Source organism: Bombus affinis, chromosome 18, assembly GCF_024516045.1.
Source record: "Bombus affinis isolate iyBomAffi1 chromosome 18, iyBomAffi1.2, whole genome shotgun sequence".
In the NCBI taxonomy this organism is placed as follows: Eukaryota; Metazoa; Arthropoda; class Insecta; order Hymenoptera; family Apidae; genus Bombus; species Bombus affinis.
Genome location: NC_066361.1, coordinates 5,609,168 through 5,636,390, shown reverse-complemented (window position 1 = coordinate 5,636,390; position 27,223 = coordinate 5,609,168). Strand labels below are relative to the sequence as shown.

The 27,223-nt window shown below is 33.2% G+C and overlaps 1 protein-coding gene and 2 long non-coding RNA genes across 4 annotated transcripts in view; 2 read left to right on the top strand and 1 right to left on the bottom strand.

Annotated features, from left to right (window-relative positions):
• LOC126926444 (uncharacterized) overlaps positions 1-27,223 on the bottom strand; it is a 343,177-nt gene that overhangs the window by 118,274 nt on the left and 197,680 nt on the right. The window contains exons 11-16 of the mRNA XM_050742776.1: positions 17,444-17,646; positions 15,456-15,648; positions 13,237-13,335; positions 12,811-12,950; positions 10,599-10,671; positions 9,085-9,120 (exon numbers count right to left, since the gene is read on the bottom strand). Of these exons, the coding sequence (XP_050598733.1) occupies positions 9,085-9,120; positions 10,599-10,671; positions 12,811-12,950; positions 13,237-13,335; positions 15,456-15,648; positions 17,444-17,646 (744 nt within the window). The remainder of the gene's footprint in view (positions 1-9,084; positions 9,121-10,598; positions 10,672-12,810; positions 12,951-13,236; positions 13,336-15,455; positions 15,649-17,443; positions 17,647-27,223) is intronic.
• Positions 1-27,223, top strand: part of LOC126926460 (uncharacterized) — a 153,879-nt gene that overhangs the window by 107,355 nt on the left and 19,301 nt on the right. The window lies entirely within an intron of this gene.
• Positions 18,727-23,083, top strand: LOC126926469 (uncharacterized). 2 transcript variants are annotated; one of them, XR_007714635.1, is made up of 5 exons: positions 18,727-19,191; positions 19,267-19,367; positions 21,216-21,244; positions 21,503-22,737; positions 22,849-23,083. It is a non-coding gene; the product is annotated as an uncharacterized LOC126926469 (long non-coding RNA). The 2 variants fall into 2 exon arrangements; XR_007714634.1 differs by having other exon boundaries at positions 18,727-19,367.

Sequence of the window (27,223 nt, the reverse complement as noted above, 5' to 3'; positions counted from 1 at the left end):
ACGCGACCCAATTAAAGACTCGCAGTGTAACAAAGCGTACACCCTCTTTTTTGATACTACAGGTATATGTATTATAATTTTGAGCAACTGAGGATCAGAATAAAGTGGAACATTCCATATATCAATCAATTCATCGAAAATTATTTCACGCTATTATTGGCGACCGCCCAATACTCCATCATCTCAATCCATAACTCATTCTCTTTTTCTTTATTCATACAATAGTAAAAATGATTACCTTTCTCATTAATGGGTTAATTCTAGATTGGGCTGTATAAAAATGCGACCACTTACTTCATCGTGAAGTATTAGGTTGTTCTAAAAGTTTCTTTCGTTTTATAAGGAAATAATAGACGCACAATGTTTTTTGTTTTATATTAGTTTATTGAATTATGCACGAACATAACTATAGAAATAGAACGAAATGGATCATACCTAATTCAATAAAATAATATAAAACAGAAATTGTTGTTCATCTATCATCACCTTATGAAACGAAAGAAACATTTCGGACAACCTAATATAATCGAAAGTAAATTTAATTTAAGTTCATTGCGAATATATTTTAGAAACTAAGGCTGAGCGACGGTTATTTGTACAAGTTGCTAAATGATCATCTTGACAACATATTTCGAAGGCATTGAAATCATCGAGGAGACTAGACTTCTAAATAATTAGTATATGGAATTCTATCAAATTCAAAATAATTGAAAAGCCAGTAAACAAACAAGTACACAGTAAAACACAATGTCTTAAAACCGTAATTGAAGTCAAAAAAGGTTAATTGTTAATATAAAATAAGTTGAATATAATTAATACAGTTTGAATATTTTATGAGCCTGTTTCGACACACCCTTGCGATTAGTGTCTCATAATTTTTACAAATACTGTCCGATTCGCTTCAAATTTTGTATACATATATGATTTTTATACTTCTGTTTTATTATATTTAGTAGTTGTAACATGACTTTCAGAACTTAAATCTAACATACATATTTTTATTGTCAACGTTTTAATAGCAAGTATCTGTATACTTTCGTAAGCCACTTTATTGTACATTGTAGCAACAATGATTTTTCTGTACCACGCTATAAATTGTACATACGTAACAATGAAGCGTCGCGACTCTTTTCAAATAAATGTGATAAGACGTTATGAAACAATTTCCAATAATATAGAATTCATGTTAACAAAATTTATTCCATATTTTGCTCAAACTTGAGATATCTTTTAACGTTAAAAAAATACATATGCAACTTAGACTACAATGTCAGATAGAACGCTGCAAGGATAAAAATAATGCTAAAAGTAAACCAGTAAACCTTTTATAATGGCATAAGTTAATTTTCCTTATAAAATACCGCGTTGGTTTTTAAAAAACACGGTTCTTCCATATAATATAATGTTTCATAAGATATAGCTATCAAGGATTAAAAATACTTCTATTTGTTGAACCTTTGTTGTGAATAAATTCTATAAGAAACTGAAATATCCTATATTCCTATATGTCAGTTCTTATATTGCTTCTAAATTGATTTTTTGTTAAACTTTATAGAATCTAGAATCGATTCTTATATCGATTTTACAATAATCGATAAATTTTTCAGTCTCAGATTTTACGTTTCATTAAAAATAGCGTGTATTGCATACTTTTCATTATTTATGTTCATTGCATAGTCATTCACTAACAATGAATTATTATGACGTATTTAAACTTAACAGTCGAAGATTGTATCTTATATAAAAAGTTAATTTTTACAAATTTACACAGAAGTTTACAAGAAAACCTGGTCTACCAATGCTTTTACTCATTACTATATAATATACGTACAGAAACGATTACTCTTAGAAAAATTGGAAGGAAAATAATTGATCACAGTCGTTAATCTGTAGGAGGAGGTTAAATAAAGACGAGGACTCACAACAAACGATTCTCATATGTATATCGATTTGATCAGTTACTATTTTCACTCATTGATGATTAGCATGGTTAAAATACTAGGAGCATGCGAAAATAATGTTCGGGTTCGCGCGGGATCCCGAAAGTTTGCCGGACACATAAATATGTTTGCGCACGTGTAATTTCAGAAGTCGATTTACGATTCGGAAGCCGACACTGCATTCGAGATATGATTTTTCAGACTCGTCTTCGATTTAAATGGATTGTTACTTCTAATTACACGATAACATATGTGTTGGAAATGACAACGTGACTTCGCGCTCGCCATCTTTATGCAGATGCGCTAGTTACAAGAAATAGTAACTAGAAGATAGTTCTAGTTACAATCGATAGATTTAATCAATAGGTTAAAGATGTTATTTTGTTTTTATCCCTAGCTCATGTAAGAATGTGCAGTAAAGGTTTTTCGGCTCAGAACGGTGTGATAGATTTATCCAAGGAATAAAATAATGGCTATTGTGATTCTACCTCTGAATAAAGAAATAACAACAATAAGAAAACTCTTTTAAACTTAATAATTTTTACCTGGAAAATCCTGCCCCGAATACAATATCAGCCCCTGAATTCAGTCATCATTGCACTTTATATGTCAAGAAAATTTTCAGAATCTTGCTCTATCCGACCCCTTACGAAGCCCGAGAACTCGTAATTTCGGGTATCCGCACACTCCTGTTTTGCATCGAATGTTTATGTACAATGTACTCTGGCTCACTGGTAAGTATTCGAACACTTTTTAAAACAGAATAACATTTTTAACATTGGATCAAATATAAATTCTTTTGAAAAGTTAGGAAGGTTACTTTACTTACTTTTTAGGGGATTGATGTGTAAACAAGGTTTCGAAAAAGTTGCGATTGGTCGGAATCGTGAAAAAATAGTAAGATATATCAGTTTCTACTACTTTTTACTATGTTCAAGAAAGTTACTGCAGTGAAAATTTAAAAAATATTTTTTGTAGATACATGTTAGTTATACATGTTCGAAATTTCTGTAGATAACCTTGCACTTTGTAGGATAAAGTGGGAGATCCACCGAAAGTCAATCCAATCTATTGGGGTTAGGTTGAGGTTAGGTCCAATCTTGGGTCAGACTTTGTATTTTTTTCAAAAGAGAATGTCTAGCACACGGCATTTTAGACGCTGAGAAGACTAGTGAAGTTTCTTCCCCGAAAATCAATAAATTTGTAAGCTCAGTATCTCAAAAACTAATTGGAATCGATCGTACACATGTAAAGTTACTGAATTCGTCTTTAGAAGCGCCATCAAATGATCTGAAGAAGAATATAGTCTCAGTTTAGAAAATAAATTCGATCTTCATACCTCGAAAAATAATGATATAAAAAAAATGTATTACGAAACAAACGACTGTCCAGAATTACAATATATATAAATATAAATATAATAATATTATATAAATAATATAATAAATAATAAATGTAAATAATAATTAATATCATAGTGACAAACAAATTTTCTATCGTAATACTACATATATGTTTGGATGTTAATATTTAACAGAAACTCTTTCGCATTTAGATTTCTTTAATGATCTTATTTATTGTTAAAAAAACATATAAAATGCAAATAAAATAAAGCTTTTCCGCGAAAACACGTCACCGATTTTACAATTTACAGCTGATCGGTAGCAGTGTTCTTTATTTTGCGAGGCTAGGCGAAGACTGACTTGTCGAAAATAGGCCTTTCACGAGGGCGCGAAGAACTTCTCGAGGGCCTGCTGCAAATTTATAACGCGCACGGCACGCCACAGTCATCAAGTCCGCCGCTCATGACCGTTCATTGTAGCAGACACAACGATGTCTGCAGCTTTTCAGCAGATAAGTTATAGGTTAGGTTGGGATTAATAAGTTATTCATTATTTAAGATTGAAATTTGCTATCTGTTATTTATTATGTAGCATATTTAGTAAACTTTTTTTTTTAAATTAGGGTGTTTGATCAAATGAGTATAAAAATTTTTTAAATTAAAATTAAAGATAGATTAAAAATTAAGTTTAATTAAATTAATAAATAAATTAACAGATTTAGATTAATAATTAGATAATTTAAGATTTAGATAGTTAATTGATTAATAGATTAAGGTTAAAAAATAGTCTTAAAAGTAAACAAATTTTGTGGAAATGTTGACAAACGTAAATGAAATCATTAAATTTTGGGTTTCTGTTTGACATTAACAACCAAATATGTGTACTTTTTCATCATTGCGATACTAAGTGCTTAATATTAATTGTGTATTTCTTTTTTATTCTTTATCTCATTCCTCATTCAAATAAACTTGGATTGCCAACTACAAGGAGCTTATAAGCAACTGACAAGCAGGAACAGTAGCATGACGATCAATAGATGGTGGCATGAATTAGGAATGGGAAGAGAAAAAGACCCCCTTTGTGAGATCTCCGAAAAATTGCTCAAGAGGCAATCCCAAGATAGTTCGAGCTAGATGAGCCTTCGAGGCATTTGAACTCGCTTTCAGTGTAAACGTATAGAATCCATTTTTTAAATGGCTGAGCCAATTTAGCTTACCAGTGGAATTGTTTCCACTTGGATTGATTTAGCTTGTCAGAAAAGCTGTAACTAAGTACCGGGCAGTCCCTCACAGTCTACTTGCAAAAGTCACCACTGCTTTCCCTACTTCATGGCCAGATTCCTTGAAGGAATTCTTTGTTTTCATACAAATTACTGATAATGATCATGATCATGTGCAATGGCGCATTATAATATTCACACCTATTCGATCACATCACTCTCTACGACTTTTACGATGTAAGCTGCTGCCCATTTATCGTTCGATGTGAGGGTTCCTGTGTACGCCGTTGCTTAGGCTGACCTATTATAGTTTCGTTGGCGTAAAGTTTGCTCGCGCACAGGAATATTTCGACTAATTTTTAATTTGCAATAACTATAAGACAAAGCCGAAAATGCATTTGTTTTTTAAAACCACCTTAAATTTTTTTATATCTGTAGCCGAACATCCTGTATGTAACTGACATAAATCTACAGAACATATTTGGGTAATTACATACTGAAACTGTAGAACCATTACGTTCTCTCCGGTTTCAATGACTTTTTAATACATGTCTGAGACATACATAAAAAACAATCGGTATCAGAACAGTGAATTTTGCTTTATCATTGTGCATCCGTGACGACGTCTGTATTGGTTATCAGGGATTGGATAGAATGACCTAGCAAACCCTAACGCTTATAGTAAGGAGCAAAACTGAACACATACTCGGAGTTTTTACCTATTGTTTGTGTCGAGGTTATCAGATGTATGAACAGAGGATCGTGTGGATAAATTGTTAAGTAGAAAATATATTTTAATACAGAAGTGTAAGTACAAGTAGGAATATAATTTGAGCTGGTCCTGATCCGCGCGCTAGCAGTGTTACCCTATACCTTCGTAATAAAAATCAAGGACACATACTCTGAAGTTAAAGACATCAAGGCAGGGGTTCCGCAAGGAAGCGTCTTAGGATCAATGCTATGCACATTACACATAACAACAACTACCAATAGCAAAATACTGACATTCGCGGACGACACAGCTGTACTAGTCAGGAACACTAACCCAGAAACAGCAGTCAAATTACTACAAGAACATATCACAAAAATAGAAAAGTGGCTGCAAGATAAACAAATAAAAGCAAACCCCAATAAATGCAACCATATTACATTCACACTGCGAAAACAGATTCCACCAAACATCCTACTGAACAGCACGCACATAACACAAACAGGGCAAGTCAAATACCTAGGACTCCACTTAGATACACAACTCACATGGGAACAGCATACTAAATCAATAATAGACAAAATACAGACAACAAGGAGACAAGTGCATTGGCTAACAAGTCGAAAATCCAAATTAAGTATAGGAAATAAATTAAAAATATACAAAACGGTCATAAAACCAATCTGGACATACGGAATGTCACTACGAGGGACAGCAGCAATGAGCCATATAAACAAAATAGAGACAATGCAAGCTAAAATTCTTAGAACAATAGTTAACGCACCATGGTACCATGGTCAGAAATGATGACATACGGAGGAACCTGGGAATCCCAACGGTCAAGGAAGAAATTAGCAGATATGCAGAAAGATACAAATCAAGAATAGCAACACACCCAAACCGGCTAGCTGCGGAAACGATCAACACCTCAAACATGGAAAGAAGACTGAAAAGGAAACACCCAGCAGACCTCACAAAGGACATAACCTAACAAATGCGAAGATGGCACCCGCTGGGGATAGTCACCCACATGATAATCAAATAGTTAAAAAATTCTACCAAATGTCCAAATTGGATAAATTGAGAATGAAAAGAATTAAATAAAAAAAAAAGTTTAAGGAGTTCGAACTTCAGTTCGTCTAAGTTAGCCAAATGATGGATATTGCATAGTATCACTCGAAAAGGTCTTTCTTGTTTAAGTTGGTAAGTATGGCAGTTAGCGTTGAAGGTTTTTAGTAGCTTTGTTATCTTTCTATATGAATCTGGGTTAGCCGGCAGAATTTTAACTTGGTTATTGTTTATTTTTAATTTCTAGTCCTCTTTGTTAATATCTTTCTCAATGGACTTTACCATTGTTTGTATATCGATGACATCATCAACGAAGATAGATGGGAGGGGGAACGTGGCAATAGACTAGTTTCACTTCTTCTCTTTCAGCACCACAAATGTCTATCCGATGAAAATCGATTAAGTTTAGATTTCTCAGACCAAGTCACTTATTTCCACTCATTAATAGTCCAAATGTTATATTTTTGTGCGAAACGTAGGCAGGCCTTGACATTGTTCTTTGAAACAACAGGCTTCTTTTTCTTTTCCATTACCATAGAATGAAATTCTTTTAGTGCTCTTCGAGCCGTCCATTTACTAATTTTTTTTAACATATCTAATAATTTTCTAACAATTTTGCACTTATCGATGCGATTGTTGCAACTTCGGAGGTGATGTATTTTATAATCCTCTCTTCTAATTAGAAGATAACAATTTCGGATGGCCTCAAAAAGATGTAGGGACATCAGTACGATATCGTTTCGATGAAAAAAGATTTCGCAAGCAGCTTGTTTGTTGAAAATTTTTTAGTTGAAAGATAATAATACTATTCATCACGCTCCGCGATAATGACTTCTTTACGAAATATTAAAGATGCTTTGATGTGTCTTATTGTAGAAACTACAACAGATTAATTACTAATACAATTCTGATCCTGGACATTAACATCAGTTGTTAACAAAGTTCATATTTACACTAGTTGATTCCGACAGCTCTCTTTCCGGTACAAAACTGATTTCACGAAAACAATTTTTATTTACCAAAACAATAATGATAACATCAACTTATATAATACTCTATATAGTCCTATATGATACTATATATTTTGCTTTTCTTGTGTTCTATCTACAGACATTGAATAAAATACCATTTATATTAAAATGCTGAATGTGTGTTCAGTTTTGCTCCTTACTGTATCTTCTGTTTATGTTTATGCGCACAAGGGTGAAACAGGCTTAAGTAAAGCTGCGTGCACAACTGCATACGCGACACTGTAAGAAACGTCTGTTATAATTAAGATAGAAATGAATATTATCAATGTATTGAGTCTGAGTTCCGGTTGGCCTTTTTAAACTAGTCGGCAACAATTGCGTGAGATGACAATAATTGATATTATTTTACGAAATAGCGTAATTTTTATTATTTTACACAAAAGTTGCCGGTTTGCATTCACTTGATTGAAAGATTAACCCATACTTAAATGTAATAAATATATTGGTAATATTAATTTTTAATTAAATTGTAACGGATATTTCTTACAGTTTAGCAGATGCAGTTGTGCGTGCAGCATTACCCGTGTTCGTGCTTTCATCCGAAGGATGTCGTTACTTAAATAATTCAAGACAATAAATAAATTCTTACTGAATAAATTGTCCATATTCTCGAATATCTATGGTAATTATTATTGAGATATGTATAATTTTGTGTGCTGCACTGGGTAAAAGGGTATCTGCACTGTATGTGGGTATCAGTGTGTAGAGGTATGTGTGTGCGCGGCGTCTGAAAAACAGACGAATGTAAACATTTCGGTCGGTTAGCTGTCGATTAAAGGTCGGGTATGGAAGAAAGTGCCGAGACGCGTGCGTATCGATGTGTGTATCGATGAATATTCTAGAAATCGTTTATAAAATGAATATATGTCTACGTTAATATTAATCCCAAGTGTAAATTCAATGTTTCCATAACAATATTTCGGCCATCAAGATCCATAATTCTCAACAATTATAAATTGAATTGTCCTGCTTTTTCTATCTGTATTTACAAGTTCAGACGTAAAGACCTGTTCCATTATTAACATTAAAACTACTACACCAGTCAAATTGACTGGTTTTACAATTTTATTTTAAAATTCCTACTTCGTGTTATATATTTTTTCTTGAACAAGAAAGGATACAAACATCTAGCGATAAGCCATAGAATGAACTTTGTTAATTCGGACAACGGTGCTCATAAATAAAACATAGAACGTATTTAACGGCGAAAAACGGGAACTAATATTTCCTGTTACAGATCTCGCAAATATAACTTGAAATTAATTCCAATTTAATTTCAATCTAACTGAGACTCAACAAAGTTACGTATCGTTAAATATACATATGTATAGTAATAAAAATATCTTTGTGTATATCTCGAGCGGCTGTAACATGCAGAGAAAAAAATTGTTCAGAACGATGATCTTGACAACATGATTCAAGGTCGTTGGAATTGACGAGATCGCCCCTGTTCCATATAATTTCCCATATTTTTACATAGATAAAAAATTCGAAAAAACTACACCAATTTCAGGAAAGTTATTCTGTTTTAAGAAATGTTGGAAGATTTTCGTGAGCCAACGTATGTATCGTGTTACGTAAGTTATCGATACGTTTAACACACACTGTGTGGACACTGTATATACACGTGGAACGCAGTTAACTGGTTAAAAACAGCGAAATCTCGACGGAACAAGAAGGCCATTATCATGATTGTGTTAATTTTCTAAACTATTTCATTTATTAGTATTCGTTTATATGATAATATGTTGAATTCGTTGGAGCGTGTATTCACCTCTTCTTTGTTTGTAATGAACGGTTACGTAGTCATCTGAAAATGAGATTAGATATTAATCTCAGATCCTTGTGATTTTCTGATAGTTTGCTTGTTTTAAGAATTGAAATTCTTATTCGAATAATACTTTAATACTTTTTAATCTATTCTAATTTATAACGATTCGTTATTTAAGCAAAGATTCGAAGACACGTGTTTCGATATTAATATTGGAATAAGAAAGATTTGTTCTTTGAGAAGCGACGGTATTTTTTTAGTTAGAATTAAATTATAGTAAATTCGCATGAACAATTTTTCACGGGAAAACTGCAAAACTGCAAGAAGCCACTGAATTTAATTTGTGACAATAAGAAATGTTATTCGAAAAATCGCAATGTCAATCAAACAAAATTAATTTCAAAAGAAAGTAGAAGAATGATAACCTCCAACACGTTGACTACCACGCGTGTTTTCAAAAAAATCTCCGCCAGGCCACGCGCGCAGCAGTACCAAGCGTTCTCTGCTAGGTGCTGCCATCGATAGTTTAGTAATGCGAGACGCTCAAGCGGTGGTCTCAAGAATGATATCTCGTTTCATTTGTTCGCAACATAAAAACCACTAGCTGTTGTTGAATATAACGAAGGAAAGTGCGGTATAGATTATTCCGACCAAATGGTTTCTTATGCCACCACAATTAGAAAAGAAATCAAACGGTACAGAAAACTTGGCATCCAACTACTTCTGGAAATTTCTGTTGTAAACGCTTTGACGGTTTACAAAATTGAAACAAGGAAGAATATAAATATTAGAATATTTAGACAATCATTAGTTGCAAAATTATTAGGGTTGTCTGAAAATACAAAAAATCCTTGCTTCGACGGAGTCAGCATAATATCGCCGTTTGGAAAAATGATTCCGGAAGAAGCATTAGACGCGCATGCAAACTATGTTGTGCGAATAAAAGACGTGGAATGGACCGAACAAAGGCACAAAAGAATTTGAAGAAAACAACAACTTATTGTCCAAACTGTCCCGACCAACCTCAGCTATGTATAGAATGCTTTAAAGTTTCACATTCTAAATAATTTTTTAATAAACCATTTTCGTATTACTTTTATAACAATTCCACAGTTTTATTATTATGGAATATCTTTTGAAATATCTACGACGATCCTTCGCAAGTAGTCAAATAAGCGACACCCGAATATAGGTTACGCGGCCTGACCAGAAACTTTGCCGACACCCGAATATAGGTTACGCGGCCTGACCAGAAACTTTGCCGACACCCGAATACAGGTGGCGTGGCAGTCAACGTGTTAATGAGATAGAAGTAATTTATGTTAAACGTTACTAACAGATCACTATTTCATAACATTATTATGTGTATATTATCCGTTAGACTAGTTAAAATTAAAAAGAAAAAAAAGTAGGAAAATACTGCTGAGCATTTTCGTAATATTAATGGCTATTACAACTTTCAATCGTTTCGTATAAGCATTGAAGCTGCGCAGTACATATTTGCCACACAAACTCACCGCTTCTGTCTGCACGATGCAACGAGTCGTACATTTTCTTATACCATTTTGTTTGATTATTCTCCTTGACTTCCTAAAATTTTATTTTTTTAATCAAATGATGCAAACATGAAGAAAATTCATTAATTCTAAAGTAAAAGTCAATGAGATTTCTTATTCATAACGGTAGGATGTTAAAAACTGTTAAATATCATAGCTAAACGCATTAGTTTTAAAATGGTATAGTAAATAATTTTCGTGGTTCAATATTATATGTACATATGTATTTTAATTGAATCATTTAAATAATTTTTTGTCATATACAGCATTTCACTGAGAAAAAAGCAAAACTATTGTTATATCAAATCTTCATTTTAATTTTGGTACTAGTATTGACTAATTACTTCTGCTCTTAATCTTGTGTAAGAAATTTACTTTTAGAATTTGAAATTGTGTAATTCATTCTGCAGATATAAAATGTGTCTCAACAATTTTGAGTGCTTTAGAGGTTTGCCTTTTCAAAGACATGGAAAAATTTTATTTACAGATTTTTTATGATGCAAAGGAGGCTATAAGACATGCCAATAATAATTCCTACTTCATTAAATGAAAGATTTCCAAAATTTTGAACGTCATTTTTATCTAAGAAATAAATTAATTAATAATTTATACATAATAAATTATATTCCTTGAATTAATAAAGAATAATATATTCTTTTGTAAATAAAGATTTTCCATGCATGTAGAACTAACAAAGGTATTCAAAGTAATCAAAATTTATTGGGACACCCTACATATATGTACATATTACACAAATCCTGATATTTATTTAATCCCACACTGTGATGCAAAGATTTTAGTATTCATAAATACGGTGCGGTTCGTAGAATAAAATTAAATTTTATGAAAGTAAATAATAATGTAGAACAAATTACTTGTAGTTAATTAACTTAACTATACAGCAGACATTCATATGAATGTGACAGTTACAAATATTGTACATGATCCTCTATAACACTATGTGGCATGTAAACAAAATACTTTAACGTTTAAATTTTATTTTTATTATATTAATATATGTATATTTTACTATTGTTAATCAATATTTTATTTATTAATTATATTTAAATTTTCACTAGGCTGTAGACGTTCATATAAAATTTAAATATCTAAAAATTTACAGAGTACATATTATCATAAAAAAGTAATATTTGAGCAACTGAAACAAATTTCCATATTCAATTTAAAATTGCATAAACATTCGTAATATATTTATCACTAGATATACAGGATGGTCGGTAACTGGTGGTACAAGCTGAAAGGGGGTGATTCTACGCGAAAAAAGAAGTCGAAAATATGGAATAAAACTTTTTCGTTTGAGGCTTTGTTTTTGAAAAAATCGATTTTGAATTTTTGCTCGGTACGCGTGCACTTTATCACGTTTCGTTATAACGGATTGCGAGCAACTGAAAGAAAAGATTATTGTAGCCTTTCATACTTTAAAACAATCGAATACGTTAGAAAGTGTTCATAGAAATTTAATTAGAAGAGCAGAAGTATGTGTTCGGCAGAATGAGTAACATTTTCAGCAATTTTTGTAATAATAAACTTTATGATTACTTCATATTATTTCATTATGTATTCCTAATTTTCCGTTAAGGCAAAAACAAACTTATACTCCGAGAAACCATCGAGACAACGATCTACAGTGAGATCCGTTATAACGAGACGTGATAAAGTGCACGCGCACCGAGCGAAAATTCAATGTCGATTTTCTCGAAAACAAAGCCTCAAACGAAAAATTTGTATTCTATATTTTCGACTTCTTTTTTCGCGTGGAATCACCCCCTTTCCGTTTGTACCACCAGTTACCAACTACCCTGTATATTTGTATTAGTTTAAAATTATACAGAAACAAATGACCTTGTAATAGCAGTTAAAATTAAAGTAGAAAGTCACAAACAATTTTTAATTTCTTTCTATCATTAACGAAAAGAAATCCAGTTATAGAGGGTTGATATAATCATATATTTCAGCTAAAATTTAATATTGCAATAAAAGAATCATATTTCAAATTTAGTAGTTTCTAAATAATACAAGATACACAGTAGAAAGTCTGTCAGTAGTACAGTAAGGGATTAATAATATGTTTAAATAAATCTTAATACATTAATGAACCTAAATTCTAAAACTTTTCACTAACTCTTAACCAGAGACAGATGCAGAGACCTACCGATCTTAAAACGAGAGGAATACCCTCCTTAGATGTTGGGCCAATACCATTGAATTTTCGAGGACTCAAATCGGCCATCTTCTTTGGCGGTTCATTTTCTGTTTCTGGCTCGCTCTCGTACTCTTTCTTCACGTTGTAAACTGAGCGAACATCAGCTTAGTTTCATAATGCGGTAACCGGCAAGGGCTCGTTTCACACGAATTTTATCGAGAATGTAAAGAACGATTTATCACACCACGCGTAACGTCGACATTCACGGGAATTCTTCACACAACACAGGATAAAAGTAAATTACACTTTAAAAAGTAATTCACGGGTGAATCCACGAAACAGAGTTTATAGATACGGTTAAACTGAAATTACGTGCTCGGTACACGTGATAAAGTATATGTTCAACGGTTACAAATCTATGAAAAATCTACTCACTGATCTCGCCTGGACTAATTATCGGCTTCTCGTCGCTCGGTGGACGTTTTATCGTTTCGGTCTCCTCCAGATAGGCTGCACCTTTCGGTAATTGCCCCTCTAAAATTTCATGAAATAATAATTATTTTCGTACGAAAATTAGTAAGTAACTATAACTATATACTATTAGTAAATTATATAAAAAGGAAATAATGTTAATAATATATAAGTTAATATGCAAATAGAAATGAAAGATTATTGTGGGATACAAGATCAATATTGCGTTTAAAAATAGGTAATATTTCGCTTAGAACAGACAATTTCTTTGAAAATATTTATTGTATAATATACAGGGTGATAAAAAAAGCTTCCCATAATTAAAGGTATTACGGTACCCAGGAATAAAAATGTCTAATTGATGTAAATCCTAGAAGCAATGCTCTCGGTATAAAATCAATTTTTATTATTTACTAGCGTTCCGTACCACAAATGATTTTCTCCGCGACACATTTAATTTACACAAAAATTCATAGATCCACTTGTAGTACAGATCTTCATAATTGATATTCGATATATTTTCTCTCTGTTGCTACATACATCTATGGATCATACATCGACGTACAATTTCAAATATCCTTTCCTTGTTACGTATTCTGTAGGGTGGTCGGTAACTGGTGGTACAAGCGGAAAGGGAGTGATTCTACGCGAAAAAAGAAATCGAAAATATAGAATAAAAATTTTTCGTTTGAGGCTTTATTTTCGAGAAAATCGACTTTGAATTTTCACTCGGTACGCGTGCACTTTATCGCATCTCGTTATAACGGATCTCACTGTAAATGGTTGTCTCGATGGATATTATCGCAGTTTAAGTCTGTTTTTGCCGTAATGGAAAATTAGGAATACATAATGAAATAATATGAAATAATCATAAAGTTTATTATTACAAAAATTGCTGAAAATGTTGCCCATTCTGCCGAACACATACTTCTGCTCTTCTAATTAAATTTCTATGAACACTTTCTAACACATTGGAAGTGTTTATCAACATAACGTCAATCGAGACAACGATCTACAGTGAGATCCGTTATAACGAGACGCGATAAAGTGCACGCGTACCGAGCGAAAATTCAAAGTCGATTTTCTCGAAAACAAAGCCTCAAACGAAAAATTTGTATTCTATATTTTCCACTTCTTTTTTCGCGTAGAATCACCCCCTTTCCGCTTCTACCACCAGTTACCAACCACCCTGTATATATGTTTTATATACATATGCTATTTAATGATTATTACCATTATATATATATTTTTATATATTTTTTATTTCTTTTTGTTCATGCATTTATAAATTTATATTATTGTTACTCGTAATCGTACATCCTTTAAAACAGAATAACTTTTTTAAAATTAAACCAAAAGAGTTGTTCTGAAAAGTTAAAAGGATTAATTTACTAGATGACGTATAAAAGAATTTCGAAAAGATCGCAATTTGTTGGAATCGCGCAGAAAACAGTACAGCTAGGTTTTTACAAATTTCATATCTAAGGCTGCAACGAAGATTTTAAACATATGTTTTGTACATTTATATCAATTATATACATGCTCAACATTTTATCGGTTAACATTTTATCGTATCGAAATCGGTTAACGTTGCTATGAGCTACAAACGATTAAAAATAGTGAAAATTGCAATTTTTTTACTAGCACTACTTTCAGCTTATTACTGCAATAAATTTGAAGATTCCGATGGCTACGACTTGTTTCTGTATTAATCGATTTTGATGAAACTTGCAGCTTATGTATATTATGTATATGTATACGTGTAACTAACATAAATCTACAGAGAGTATTTTTTAAATTTTTATTACAAGCTATACTATTTTACTACTTCACTATGTTCTTCGCGATTACAATTAAATGTAATTTTTCGAAAAGTCCTTTACATGTCATTTAATAAACTAATCCTTCCAACTTCTCGAAAAAGCTCAAGTCGTTTGATTCAATGTTAAGAAGCTTACTCTGTTTCAAGTATGAACAAATTCGTGTACGTGCAACTGTACATGCAAATAAAAACAAATAAATGGTAATAATAATAAATATAAAAATATATAGAATTAAATTTCTTTAAATTTCTTAAATAAAGCTATATTTATATTTAAATGATCTTTCTTATTATTTTAAAATAATATTATTCATTCTTTTTTTATATGAATCTATTTTTTACTCTGAAGTTTGTCTTTCACCTCTTGCTTTCTGGAGCAGCGTTATAGTTGGATTCTGGGCACGTGGCAGATGAGGTGTTGAACTTAATGAACTTAATCCTTGCGAAGGTGCTGAATGCGAATTGACAATTCGCGTACTGCTGTCGTAACAACTTCGTGACGTTTCTTTCTTTTCCTCTTCCGTCTCCCAAGGTGGTGGGGCCTCCTGTGTACTCTGACAAATGATATGAATGAAGACAGAGCGTTAATGATAAAGGGATATAAATTTCTAAAGCAATTCCAATTTTTATTAACACTCGTGTTGTTAAAATATTTATACAACTAATAGCTGATAATAATAAATAGACTTAAATGATTTTAAATTTTCGAAAATTCAAAAGTACCTGAATCCTAATTTTAATTCAATTATGTATGTAATATATTAATTATATAAATAAAATAAATCTTCACAAATCTCGAAATATTATACATTACTATACGGTGACGAGTAAAAGTGTAAACACACTCCGCTGATTTTATGTAAAAGGCGATGCTACGACTAATTTTTCAAGCGATCGGTAAAGATCAGGGTAAGAGTAACTACAAGCTGCATGTGATTAACGAAGTGTAATAGTTCATTTTCACTGCCATTGATAATGTACAGAACATTTTACAAAAATGGACATTTCAAACCACGTTTACAGTTTTGCGCTTTAATTATACTCGTCGAATCAAGGTTTCAACCTAGTATTTCGTCCACTTTCCTTTACTTTTTTTTAATGCTTTTAATCTACGAGGCATACTGTCAATTAAAACTGTACCAGGTATGTAAATATGAAACCGGAATTTTTGTATAGAAAATACACGTTTATTGTATGAAAATGATTAAAAATATTTTATTCGAAGTATTGCCCATCGCTAGCTATACATTTTTCCCACCTGTCTGACAATTGGTGGATGCCACGCCAAAAAAACTGTCGCTCTTTTGAGGCAAACCAGTCATCCAGCCATTTTCGTACATTTTCGTAAGAAGCGAAGTACTGGTCAGAAAGTGCGTGTCCCATCGATGCAAATAAATAGTAATCGGACGGAGCCAAGTCTGGTGAGTAAGTCGCGTGCGAAAGTATTTCCCAACCGAACGCTTCGATCGTTTCCTCGACAGGTTTTGCTGTATGTGATGGTGCATTATCACGAAGCAAAATTACTTTGTGTTGCCTTTTTTGATATTCTGGTCGTTTTTCACGCAAAGCTTGATTCAGATCGATCATTTGTTGTCGGTAGCACTCGGTATTAACGGTTTCGCCAGGTTTTAACAGCTCATAATAGATCACGTTTCACGTTCCACGTTCTTCGTTCCTCACGTCAGAATTGCCACTTCTGAATTTTTTAAACCACTCAAAGCACTGTGATTTACCAAGAGCATGCTCACCGTAAGCTTTGACAAGCATTCGATGCGATTCTGCAGCAGTTTTCTTCAAATGGTAACAGAAAATCAATGCTGTCCGCAAATCGTAGTTTCCAGGCACAAAATTCGACATGTTCAACGCTATTACAAACTATGCTGTTGTATGAAACTTGTATCGTTCTGAGTCGAAAATGTTTGTGAGATGTCAACAAAGACTTTTGGCATCCATGACGCAGTTTAGGGATAACTGCATTATCAACTAGGGCCATCTATAGGCAGATTCCGGTTTCATACTTACAGACCTGATATATATTGTTTTACAAGTTTCAACAAGGAAACAATGTGATCATAGCCGCTTGAAGTTTCTTTGAGATGTATTTAAAATAAATAGAAGCGGGTAGATTTAATAACAGCACAAAATTCTTTCATACATCTAATATTATAATAAAAATAAATAAAATAAAAAAGTAAATATAATAAACCTTTAAGTAACGTTATATTTCGATCGTTTCAACAAAACGTTTACATTTCGTATTTTTAGTGGGATGGAAATGTTACTATTAAATCTCCCTAAATTTTGTGGGCGAACGAAACGGATCGTAGCATATGTCTCTTGATAACTTACTTCTTGCTTCGCTGGCTTTTTCCTGCTCAGAATAGGGCTTTCGAATTGCACCGGTCGAAATTCCTTTTTCTCAGGAACTGGACTGGTTCCGGCGCTGGAAGGCGTCCAGACAGGAGGGATTCCAGTATCCTTTGGAGGTTCTTTCTGTTCAGGACTCGGTTCCTTTGGGGGTGGCGGTGGCTCGCTTCCAGGTGACCAAACGCCTAGTAGCAAATATTCGTGTTAGTAAACCATGGTTATTAATATTTCATACTTATAATTGTTAGACTGTAGATATTTATATAAATTTATATTTTTATGGACATAATTAAAAAATAAAACGTAGGTGTAGACAGTTATTTCACTTAATAAATATTAGAATAAGTACTATATACTTTAGGTATTTTATATATTTCAATAAATTATTTTATATCAAATATGTAAATGTACTGATAATATATAATGCATTAAATATATAACAGTAATAATAAAATATATAATGCATAAATATATTATGCATTCTCTGCATTTTTTCATTTTCAAATTTTCTATAAATCCATAAAAATCCGCAATCTGATAATTGTCATTTAACGTAATGTTAAAACTTGCACATTAATTAGGGAAAAAGTATAAATACAAACGAGATACGTGTTAGGAAATAATTCATCATGTAAAAATTATACAATGGATTGTAATTTATTGAGATAAATTGTATTTGTACTAACATATATAACGTGTGTGCGTGTGTGTGTATTATTTGACATTTTGCGATGAAACGCGAATATTTACCGAAAAAGTTATAGTCAGTTTTTCAATAGTTCCTACGAAACGTTAAATTAATATTTCATATTATTCCGTGGATATAGTTAAATAATGAGTACGATAGTTCTGTTCCCTTTCAATGATACAGTTTTCTTAGAGTATTCTTCTAATTTTTTCCTTTCCATGTTTGAAACATACTGCTTGAAAAATTGAAATATTTCTTAAACCCATCTAGTAAACAGGAAGTCCACTTGTCCAATGACTATCTCTAATAAATCTCTAGGTATGTAAAGTTCGAGGATTATGCAAAATAGGTTTTCACTTCTTTTTAAACACTTCTGGTGCACGACATGGTGGCTTTCTCAATACCATTCGCCCTTGTATCGTAAATTTTTCTTTCGGAATAAACTCTCCATAATTAGATTGTCACGTTTTAGACATGTTAAAAATGACAACTTGAGTTCGCGCTCGCCATCTATATGCAGATGCGCTAGTTACAAGAAATAGTAACTAGAAGATAGTTCTACTTACAATCGATAGATTTAATCGATAGGTTAAAGATGTCCTTTTGTTTTTATCCCTAGTCCATGTAAGAATGTGCAGTAAAGGTTTTTCGGCTCAGAACGGTGTGACAGATTTATCCAAAGAATAAAATAATAGCTATTGTGACCCTACCTCTAAATACAGAAATAACAGCAAGACATTTTGAAATAAGAGGTTAGAACAGTTTTGGAAGAACGGAATCATTCCGACAATCGACGAGGGACTTTCAAAGAAGTGAAAATATAAAATTACAATGTTGTTTGCAATGTAGCGATACTTTTTACAAAATAAATCAACGATTGCGGGATGCCGGTAAGTTAAAACCTGCGAAATCTGGCGGACGAATTCAACACGACGATCCGGGCTTAGGAGATAAAATACTGCACCTTATTCGAGAAAATTCAAGTAGAAAAAATCTTTGCAAGTGAATGAATCAGAAAATCTAACACAATTCCAATTTCTCCGTGAGGATATTATTTACTGATGGGACAACATTTAATAAATGTGAAATAACAAATATACGTAACGAACATTTCCAGGCACGTGAAAGTCCACGCACATTGAGATGGTTCACGCAGGATGGCGCACCACCACATTCTACCAGCGCAGTGCAAGGGCACTTGGGCTGTTTTGGAAACAGGTACATACTTTGTTAAAGATCAATTTCTCAATGACGCGTGTAAAGTTTTTGAATATTATGAACTCAGGATATGCGGTTCGTTAAAAATAATTACAAATATTATGAGGTTTAGTGTGCAACAAAAAAAATTGTTTTATTTTAAGAACTAAATGATAGCACACTCTGTTGATATGTTTAGAAATTACTCAATAGTTCATGATCTATCAACGAGTAAAGATTACAGTACAATATTATATAAATTTATAAGTATTTGGGACGCGGAAAAAAATTAAGCGAGTCTGAAAAAAGCAAATTCTTGAACTAAAACAGCAACGGTTATCAGTAGCAAAAATATCGAAAGTAGGAAGAAGAAGTCGTAGAGTAATACACAATTAGTAGCCCAATTAGTCTTCTATCTACTTTGTCAAAACTATTCGAGAAGAACACCATTCCTAGAGGATTTGAAAACACTGCCAGATTATCAATTCGGTTTTCGGAAGCAACATTCTACAATAGAGCAAATCCATAACACATAATATCAACCAAATCTTAGGAAAGAAAAAATATTGCTCAGCGATATTCCTAGACATTTAACAGGCACCCGACAAAGTATGGCACGAAGGGCTTCTATACGAACTTAAGAAAATCCTACCACACACCTACTACCCCATCCTAAAGTCCTACCTAACCAAAAGACAATTCATGGTTAAATACTTAGACGCCACAACCACAACATTCCCAATAGAAGCTGGCATATCCCAAGGAAGTGTCCTCGGACCCCTGCTGTTATCCATCTACACTGTCGATTTACGAATATCAACAGAGATAACTATACCGATAATTGCTGACGACACAGCGCTATTAGCTTCCCACGCAGACCCGATAATTACCTTATCCACGCTCCAGCGAGGTCTCGACTCTATGGAAAAGTGGTTTCATAAATGGGGCCTCAAAATTAATGAAAACAAATCTACACATGTAACCTTCACGCTGCGAAAACAAACCTGCCCTCAGGCGGCCATTAACAATATAACAATTCCTAACAAGGACTCAGTCAGATACCTGGGCATGACTCTGGACAGGAGATTAACATGGAAACAACGCATCATAGACAAATGGAAGCAACTCAAGGATAAACTTAAAAAACAAGCTCGCGCAGCCTCCGAGCCATTCGCACGACTTGTGTAGTACGTACTACGGGCTATGCCCGTAATACTTACGTCTGGCCCGATCACCGCACTACGGGCTATGCCCGTAACACTTACGTTTGACCGATCATCGTACTACGGGCTAGGCCCGTAATACTTACGCTTGGCCCGATCATCGTACTACGGGCTATGCCCGTAGTTGTAGGTTAAGAGGTTAATACTCGTTTCCAAACACACTATACACGCACACTACAGAAGCATTACTAAACACACGCGCTTATCATACACATCACAAACGAGGTGCAAATTCTACGTAATTTCAAACACTATGCAATTTCGTGGTACATCTTAGATAATTAGAATGTTGGAATGTTTTCATTTAAAGTGCGATAAAACGACGAAAAAGATCGTATATCATATTTTTATACGTCGTTGTAAAGGAAAGACTGTTCTTAAAAGTAAAAAGGTAAAATTTCTATTAAAATCAACATTTATTTGTTCCTCATCTTTTAAACATAGTTTATCCTTTGATTTTTAACCGATAGAATAGATAGAATAGATAGAATAAAACAACGTTAATGTGATTGAAAGATAAATAATTAAATTCAAAAATTTGTTAACTGGAAATAAAGAGATGAAATTTCTGTATGTTCAGATATAAGATCATTCGCGTTATTCATGAATAATAAAATGATGTGCTGACTCTTTTGTTTTGTTACAGTTACCGTGACTGATACCAGGGACAAATTAGTTAAGTACATATAAATGTTAATAATTGAATATTCAATTACAATATAATTAAATATATGAGTTATTTCATAATATTTGAAGTAGAAAATAAAACAAATGTTTCCTTTGCATTAAAATTATCAAGTCAAAGTATCATACATCATCATTAATATAAATTTGGATAATATGACAAACAAATGAGTAACGTATCTTTAATTACAAACAGTAGGAATACAATATATATAGTTACACGATATAACAATAATTATCTGGATCTAGGAAACGTGAATAAGGGGAAGGAGAGAAATAGAAGAAAAGAAGAGAAGAAGAGAAGAAGACAGATTGCACCGAACAGAATAAAAGAAGAAAATATGGCAAATTAAGATGAAGAGAAAATTGTAAATAAAAGCGTTTAATCCATAGAGTATAGTGGCAAACAAATTATGAAACAAGATAATTCTTCTATTTTTCTGTATTGATTATTCCTAAGTATACATATAACTACACAGGATATGATATATCGCGTGCATGTGTAGCATTTTGGTTTAAAGAAGCATGTTTATTAAATTTTAAAGAAAAAAAATTGAACAAGAAACCTAATAACTCGATGTTTCACAATTTAGCACAACACAATTCGATACAATTTGTATTGTACAACTTATACAACATAGCACGATAAAAAGCAACACGATCCAATACGTTTGTAAACAACTTCTTGCATAATACGTTGGTGCTCTGGCAATTCTTGATTTGCGACTGATTGACAAGCGATCCTGAATTTTTTAGAGAACGTCACACATACACTTGAATTTTTTGATACTAAATAATTAAATATGTGTGATTCGACCACATTTGGTAGCACGTTAAGAAGGTTCCTAACAAACACAAAGATGGTATCCCACTGGGGATAGTCATCCACATGATAATCAAACAGTTAAAAAATTCTACCAAATGTCCAAATTGGCGATTTTTCTGTGGATGCGTGTGTGAAATTTGTATAAACATTGTATATATGTGCTATCATTTATTAATTATTTATGGAGGCAAAGGAAAAGAGAAAACATTAATCCTGCCCACTCAAAAATTCCATAAGACGGTTTCCGATATGCTGTTATGGATTTTAATGAGTAGGCAAGTATAATGATTAATCTACGATTTTTCTTACAAAACACCGCGCAGGATGGTTTATATCTTCGACTGTCATAGTCTTCTTTTCTACTTGTATGAGGCAAGCACTGCCCATATATTGTTTGAGTTGAGAATCGCTGCTTCGACTGCTTAGACTGATCTACTTCCGTTCGTGTAAGAAGGTTTGCTCACGTATAGGGATTATTTGGGCTAATTATGAATAATCAATGACTAAAAAACAAAACCGATAACAATTGTTTCATCCCTGATTTTAATCTTATTTTAACTTTAAGAATCGCCCCTTAAATTCTTTTACATTTGTAACTGAGCACCCTGTATAGAATCTCCATGTGTAATTTGAGATTTCTTGATTTAATGCTAAAAGTGTTATTATAGTGAAAATACTATAAATGAAAACATTTATCTACATTTGTAACTGAGTACCCTGTATAGAATCTCCATGTGTAATTTGAGATTTCCTGATTTAATGCTAAAAGATTATTATAGTGAAAATACTGTAAATGAAAACATTTATCTACATTTGTAACTGAGCACCCTGTATAGAATCTCCATGTGTAATTTGAGATTTCCTGATTTAATGCTAAAAGTGTTATTATAGTGAAAATACTGTAAATGAAAACATTTATTTACATTTGTAACTGAGCACCCTATATAGAATCTCCATGCGTAATTTGAGATTTCTTGATTTAATGCTAAAAATGTAATTATAGTGAAAATACTGTAAATGAAAACATTTATTTAAAAATACTTTGCATTTCAAAATTTCTTCAATGTACTTCAAAGGTAAGTGTTATTTAAGAAGACTATTTTGAATGTTATGAATCATGAAATAGGTTACAGACATACACACGTAGATATATGTACACATATAAAACATAAAGTGTTATTTATGTTGGCAAAAGCTTATAGGTCAAGAAGATTAAAATTAGTATCATCATACAGAATGAGTCATGAAACATAGTCAATTTAGATCATTCTGTTGTTAGCGAATTAATAGAAAAAATTGTTGTTTGGTATAACATGGCTCAAAGACATCTTTAAAATGATTATACTAAAGTCACATCTTTTCTTTCAGAATTTCCAAGTCCATTTTCAGTTTCATTATAGATGAACCTATAATTTTGTTCACGCCTACCTTTTAGTTGATATTTAGACGAATTCGACATGTGTCATAACAAATATCCTTTTTCCACCTCAGCCTAAGAAACATTACAAAGATATCCTTTATCTTGATTAAGACGATATTCAAACCGACGTCCATCAACTGCAATACACTTGGGTAAACGCAAAATTAACGACTGCTTCACGAACTTAGATCGATATTTGTTAAATGTTTCCTCTGTTTAGATAGACAGAGAATATAATACTTATCGAATTCGTCTTAATATATCTTATACCCGGTGAAAGGAAGCGCAAGAAAATTAAAAGTTTATTCATAAAAAATTGAAGACTTTGAAAATTCAAAAACAGAAAAACCTAAATAACAGAACAACAAACAACAAAAATGGAATTTGTTATAATTATCTTAAAGGTCTCTTTGGACCATGTTATACCTATTTCATGTTTTCAATCATTCCATTAACAACAAAATAGTCTAAATTGATGATGTTTCGTGATTCACTCAGTAGGTATGGTATAATTTATCTATGCGCATATACAGAGTTGTCTACTTAACTTGGAACCCACGCTTACGAGAACATATGAAAATGGCAACAGTGTAACGTGTACACTTACTACTACAATCTAATGTCGTTCGCCATCTACGAGCTGTTGCTAGAAGTATAATTAGGCGAGAACACAGAGCGACTTAGCTGTCAACGCAGGACTTTAAATTTGACATCGCAATAAAGAGAAAACGATCGCTGAGAAAGTAAGTCTCGCGTTTTCGCCCGACGGTTTCGAACTTCCGTGTGCTCCTGAATCTTCGAAGTAAGCAAGCGCAGTTCTGTTCCCAAATGTAGCTCAATTTTTTTTTCTGTAACTGATATCTTGGATTATGCTTACCTGAAATGTGATTACAACGTAATCTTTTTTTTTTATTTAAAACTGCATTCAACTGCCAAAATTATTAAAAAATTGAAATTATTCACATTCTTACGAACATCGAGGTCCTTTTTCCATTCCGTCGGTTAGTTTTCAATTTTAACATATAAAACATTTTCGTCTAAGTTGTACGTCAAAATTTTTAAATAACGATCACTTTCTACAAATTGTCCGGTATTATTTGATTTTGGATCGCTCTGTCGTTGAATACGTTGAATCTAAGAATACGGAATATGGAATCTCATATTTTCTACATAATTAACCTAGAATTCATATTTAAGAAGTCCAGTTTACAAAAACAGAAATTAATTTAACCCTCGTTGAGTTCGTTCGGACTAGTCGACGAGGGATGGAAATTGTTTGTTCCTTGCTTGCTTCGAAACTTTGGAAAACACATGAAATCGTTGAACAAAAACATGAAGCTCGCTTGCTCAGCGATCATCATCTCCTTATTTTGACGGCAAATTTAAAGTCCACCGGCGACTACTAAATCGCTCTGTATTCTCGCCTAATTATACTTCTACCAACAACTCTTAGATGGCGTGCATGTTATACTGTTGCCATTCTCATATCTTCCGGCTTAAGTGGATAACTCTGTAGTAAACATTTCTTGTATCTTCGCATATGCACGTTGTGCACGGCGCTCGGCCGACCCTTATTTATAAACAGAAGATAAGCGGCCAGCGGTCCGCAACTCACACTAACTTATACGCCATCACAGACGCACAACTATAGACAGAATTCACAGTTCTGTTACTGGTTGTTTTTCACGAATATCTCGGAACTACGCGAATTCTGCCCTTATGTACATAGGGAAAAATTGTTCAAATTGTCGACTTCTACAACATAGCCAAGAATAATCAAAATCGGAGACTAGTCAGTCTTTCTACAGATGTTTTTACAGAAAATCCAGTAGGATACTGATTATCCGGAATCAATTTTCGGGTGGTTTACTTTAGCGAGTTTACATACTTCTGAATCACAGTAGCTGGCACATCGGCGCTACCACGTAGCCGGATCACTCATGCCAACCATAGTCATATAGACTAGTTTGGACGACAGTCACATATCCGGATGTGGAAAATCTTGTGGGGGAGGTAAGGTGTTTAATAACCGGCAAATGTTGTTCAATTTATCCACAGTAAGACGCTTTAATCGAGTAGATAGGATTCATTGTGTAACGTGATCATATGTTTCCCACCTGAAACCATTATGTAAATCATCTATCGACAAATCCATACATACTGTGGCGGCACTCGACAACAAATACCGCCACTCGACACTAACTAGAAACGAACACGGCAGCGCAGTTGTTAGCGCCTTAGGTTTCGAACGTTCGGGACCCGGGTTCGATTTCCGGCACCCGTGATCCGATTTTTCTTCCACGCATCAAAATAGAAGAATAATTAGCAGTACCCCAGCGGCGACATCTACAGCCGGTAACTACACTATCACGGATAACACATACCACCTCAATACAATCGTAACATATGTTGAATGAGCGGGCTGCGGCTCACGGTCTTGCTCCCTACCCCGCTGTTTCACAGAACTCCGTGAAAGAACAAAAGAAGCCGGCATAAAATGTTACTTTTTTATTTAGTGGGTGCAAGCTTTAGATCAACTTTTAGAATTTGGAACACCAAAAATCTACGTCTGAGAATATAAGTTGGAACAAAAACGTCATATCATAATCATAATTATGTTTATATCTTTATATCATAATTATATAATAATTTAGGTGAAATTGTAGAAACGTTAACTACCCTACAATTTCAATGATTTCTGAATATGTAACTCACATTTTGCATAATTTTTTCTGTATATATAACTTGCTTTATTTAATGTGCCGCCACAACTACAATGTATTTCTGTCTATCGGTGTGAGTCTGTGGCAGCGTATGCGTCGGTTTGGTTTTTATAAGAATTTATAAAAAACGAAAACCGGCCAAGCTTAAAGAAATGTTTGTTATAACTCAATTAAAAGTGAATATTATCAATGCATTGAGCTTAGGTTTGGGTTAGATTTATCAATCTGACCGTTGTGAGGTAATAATAACGATTATTCTATTTCATAAAATAATATCAATTATTCATTTCTCTATTATTTTTATAATTAATTTATTATTAATTCACGCAAGCGTTGTCGGCTGTCGAGAAGTCGGATCCAAACATTGATGATATTCACTTTTAAGTGAATTATAACAGACATTTCTTGCGGCCTGACATATGCAGTTGTGCACGAGACCTTTAAGCTCGCATAACCTTCGTTTACAAACAGAAAATAAGCGGCCGGCAAACAACACAGCATACGCTGCCACAAACGCACAACTATATGCAGAAGTACACATGCAAGAGGTGGTATCGGCAGTACCAGCTTCCTTTATCGCGAATATCTCGAAAATTAAACGCGGCGGACGATTATTATTAACAGAAAGGTGTTCAAAATGCTGATTTCTGTAACATATTTATAAATCATCGATGGTTCTACAAGATCACCTATTATTTTCATCATTTTATACCTAATCATTTAATGTTTAACAAATGAAGTCTAACTGTTTCTCGGTCTTTCTCTCTGTCTTTAACATAGTTATTGGTAAGTTGGATTCGACTTAACGTGTTCCTCTAATCACGTTGACTGCCACGCGTGTTTTCAAGGAAATCTCCGCCAGGCCACGCGCGCAGCAGTACCAAGCGTTCTCTGCTAGGTGCTGCCATCGATAGTTTAGTAATGCGACTCGCTCAAGCGATGGTCTCAAGAATAATCTCTCGTTTCGTTTGTTCGCGACATTAAAAGCACTAGCTGTTGTT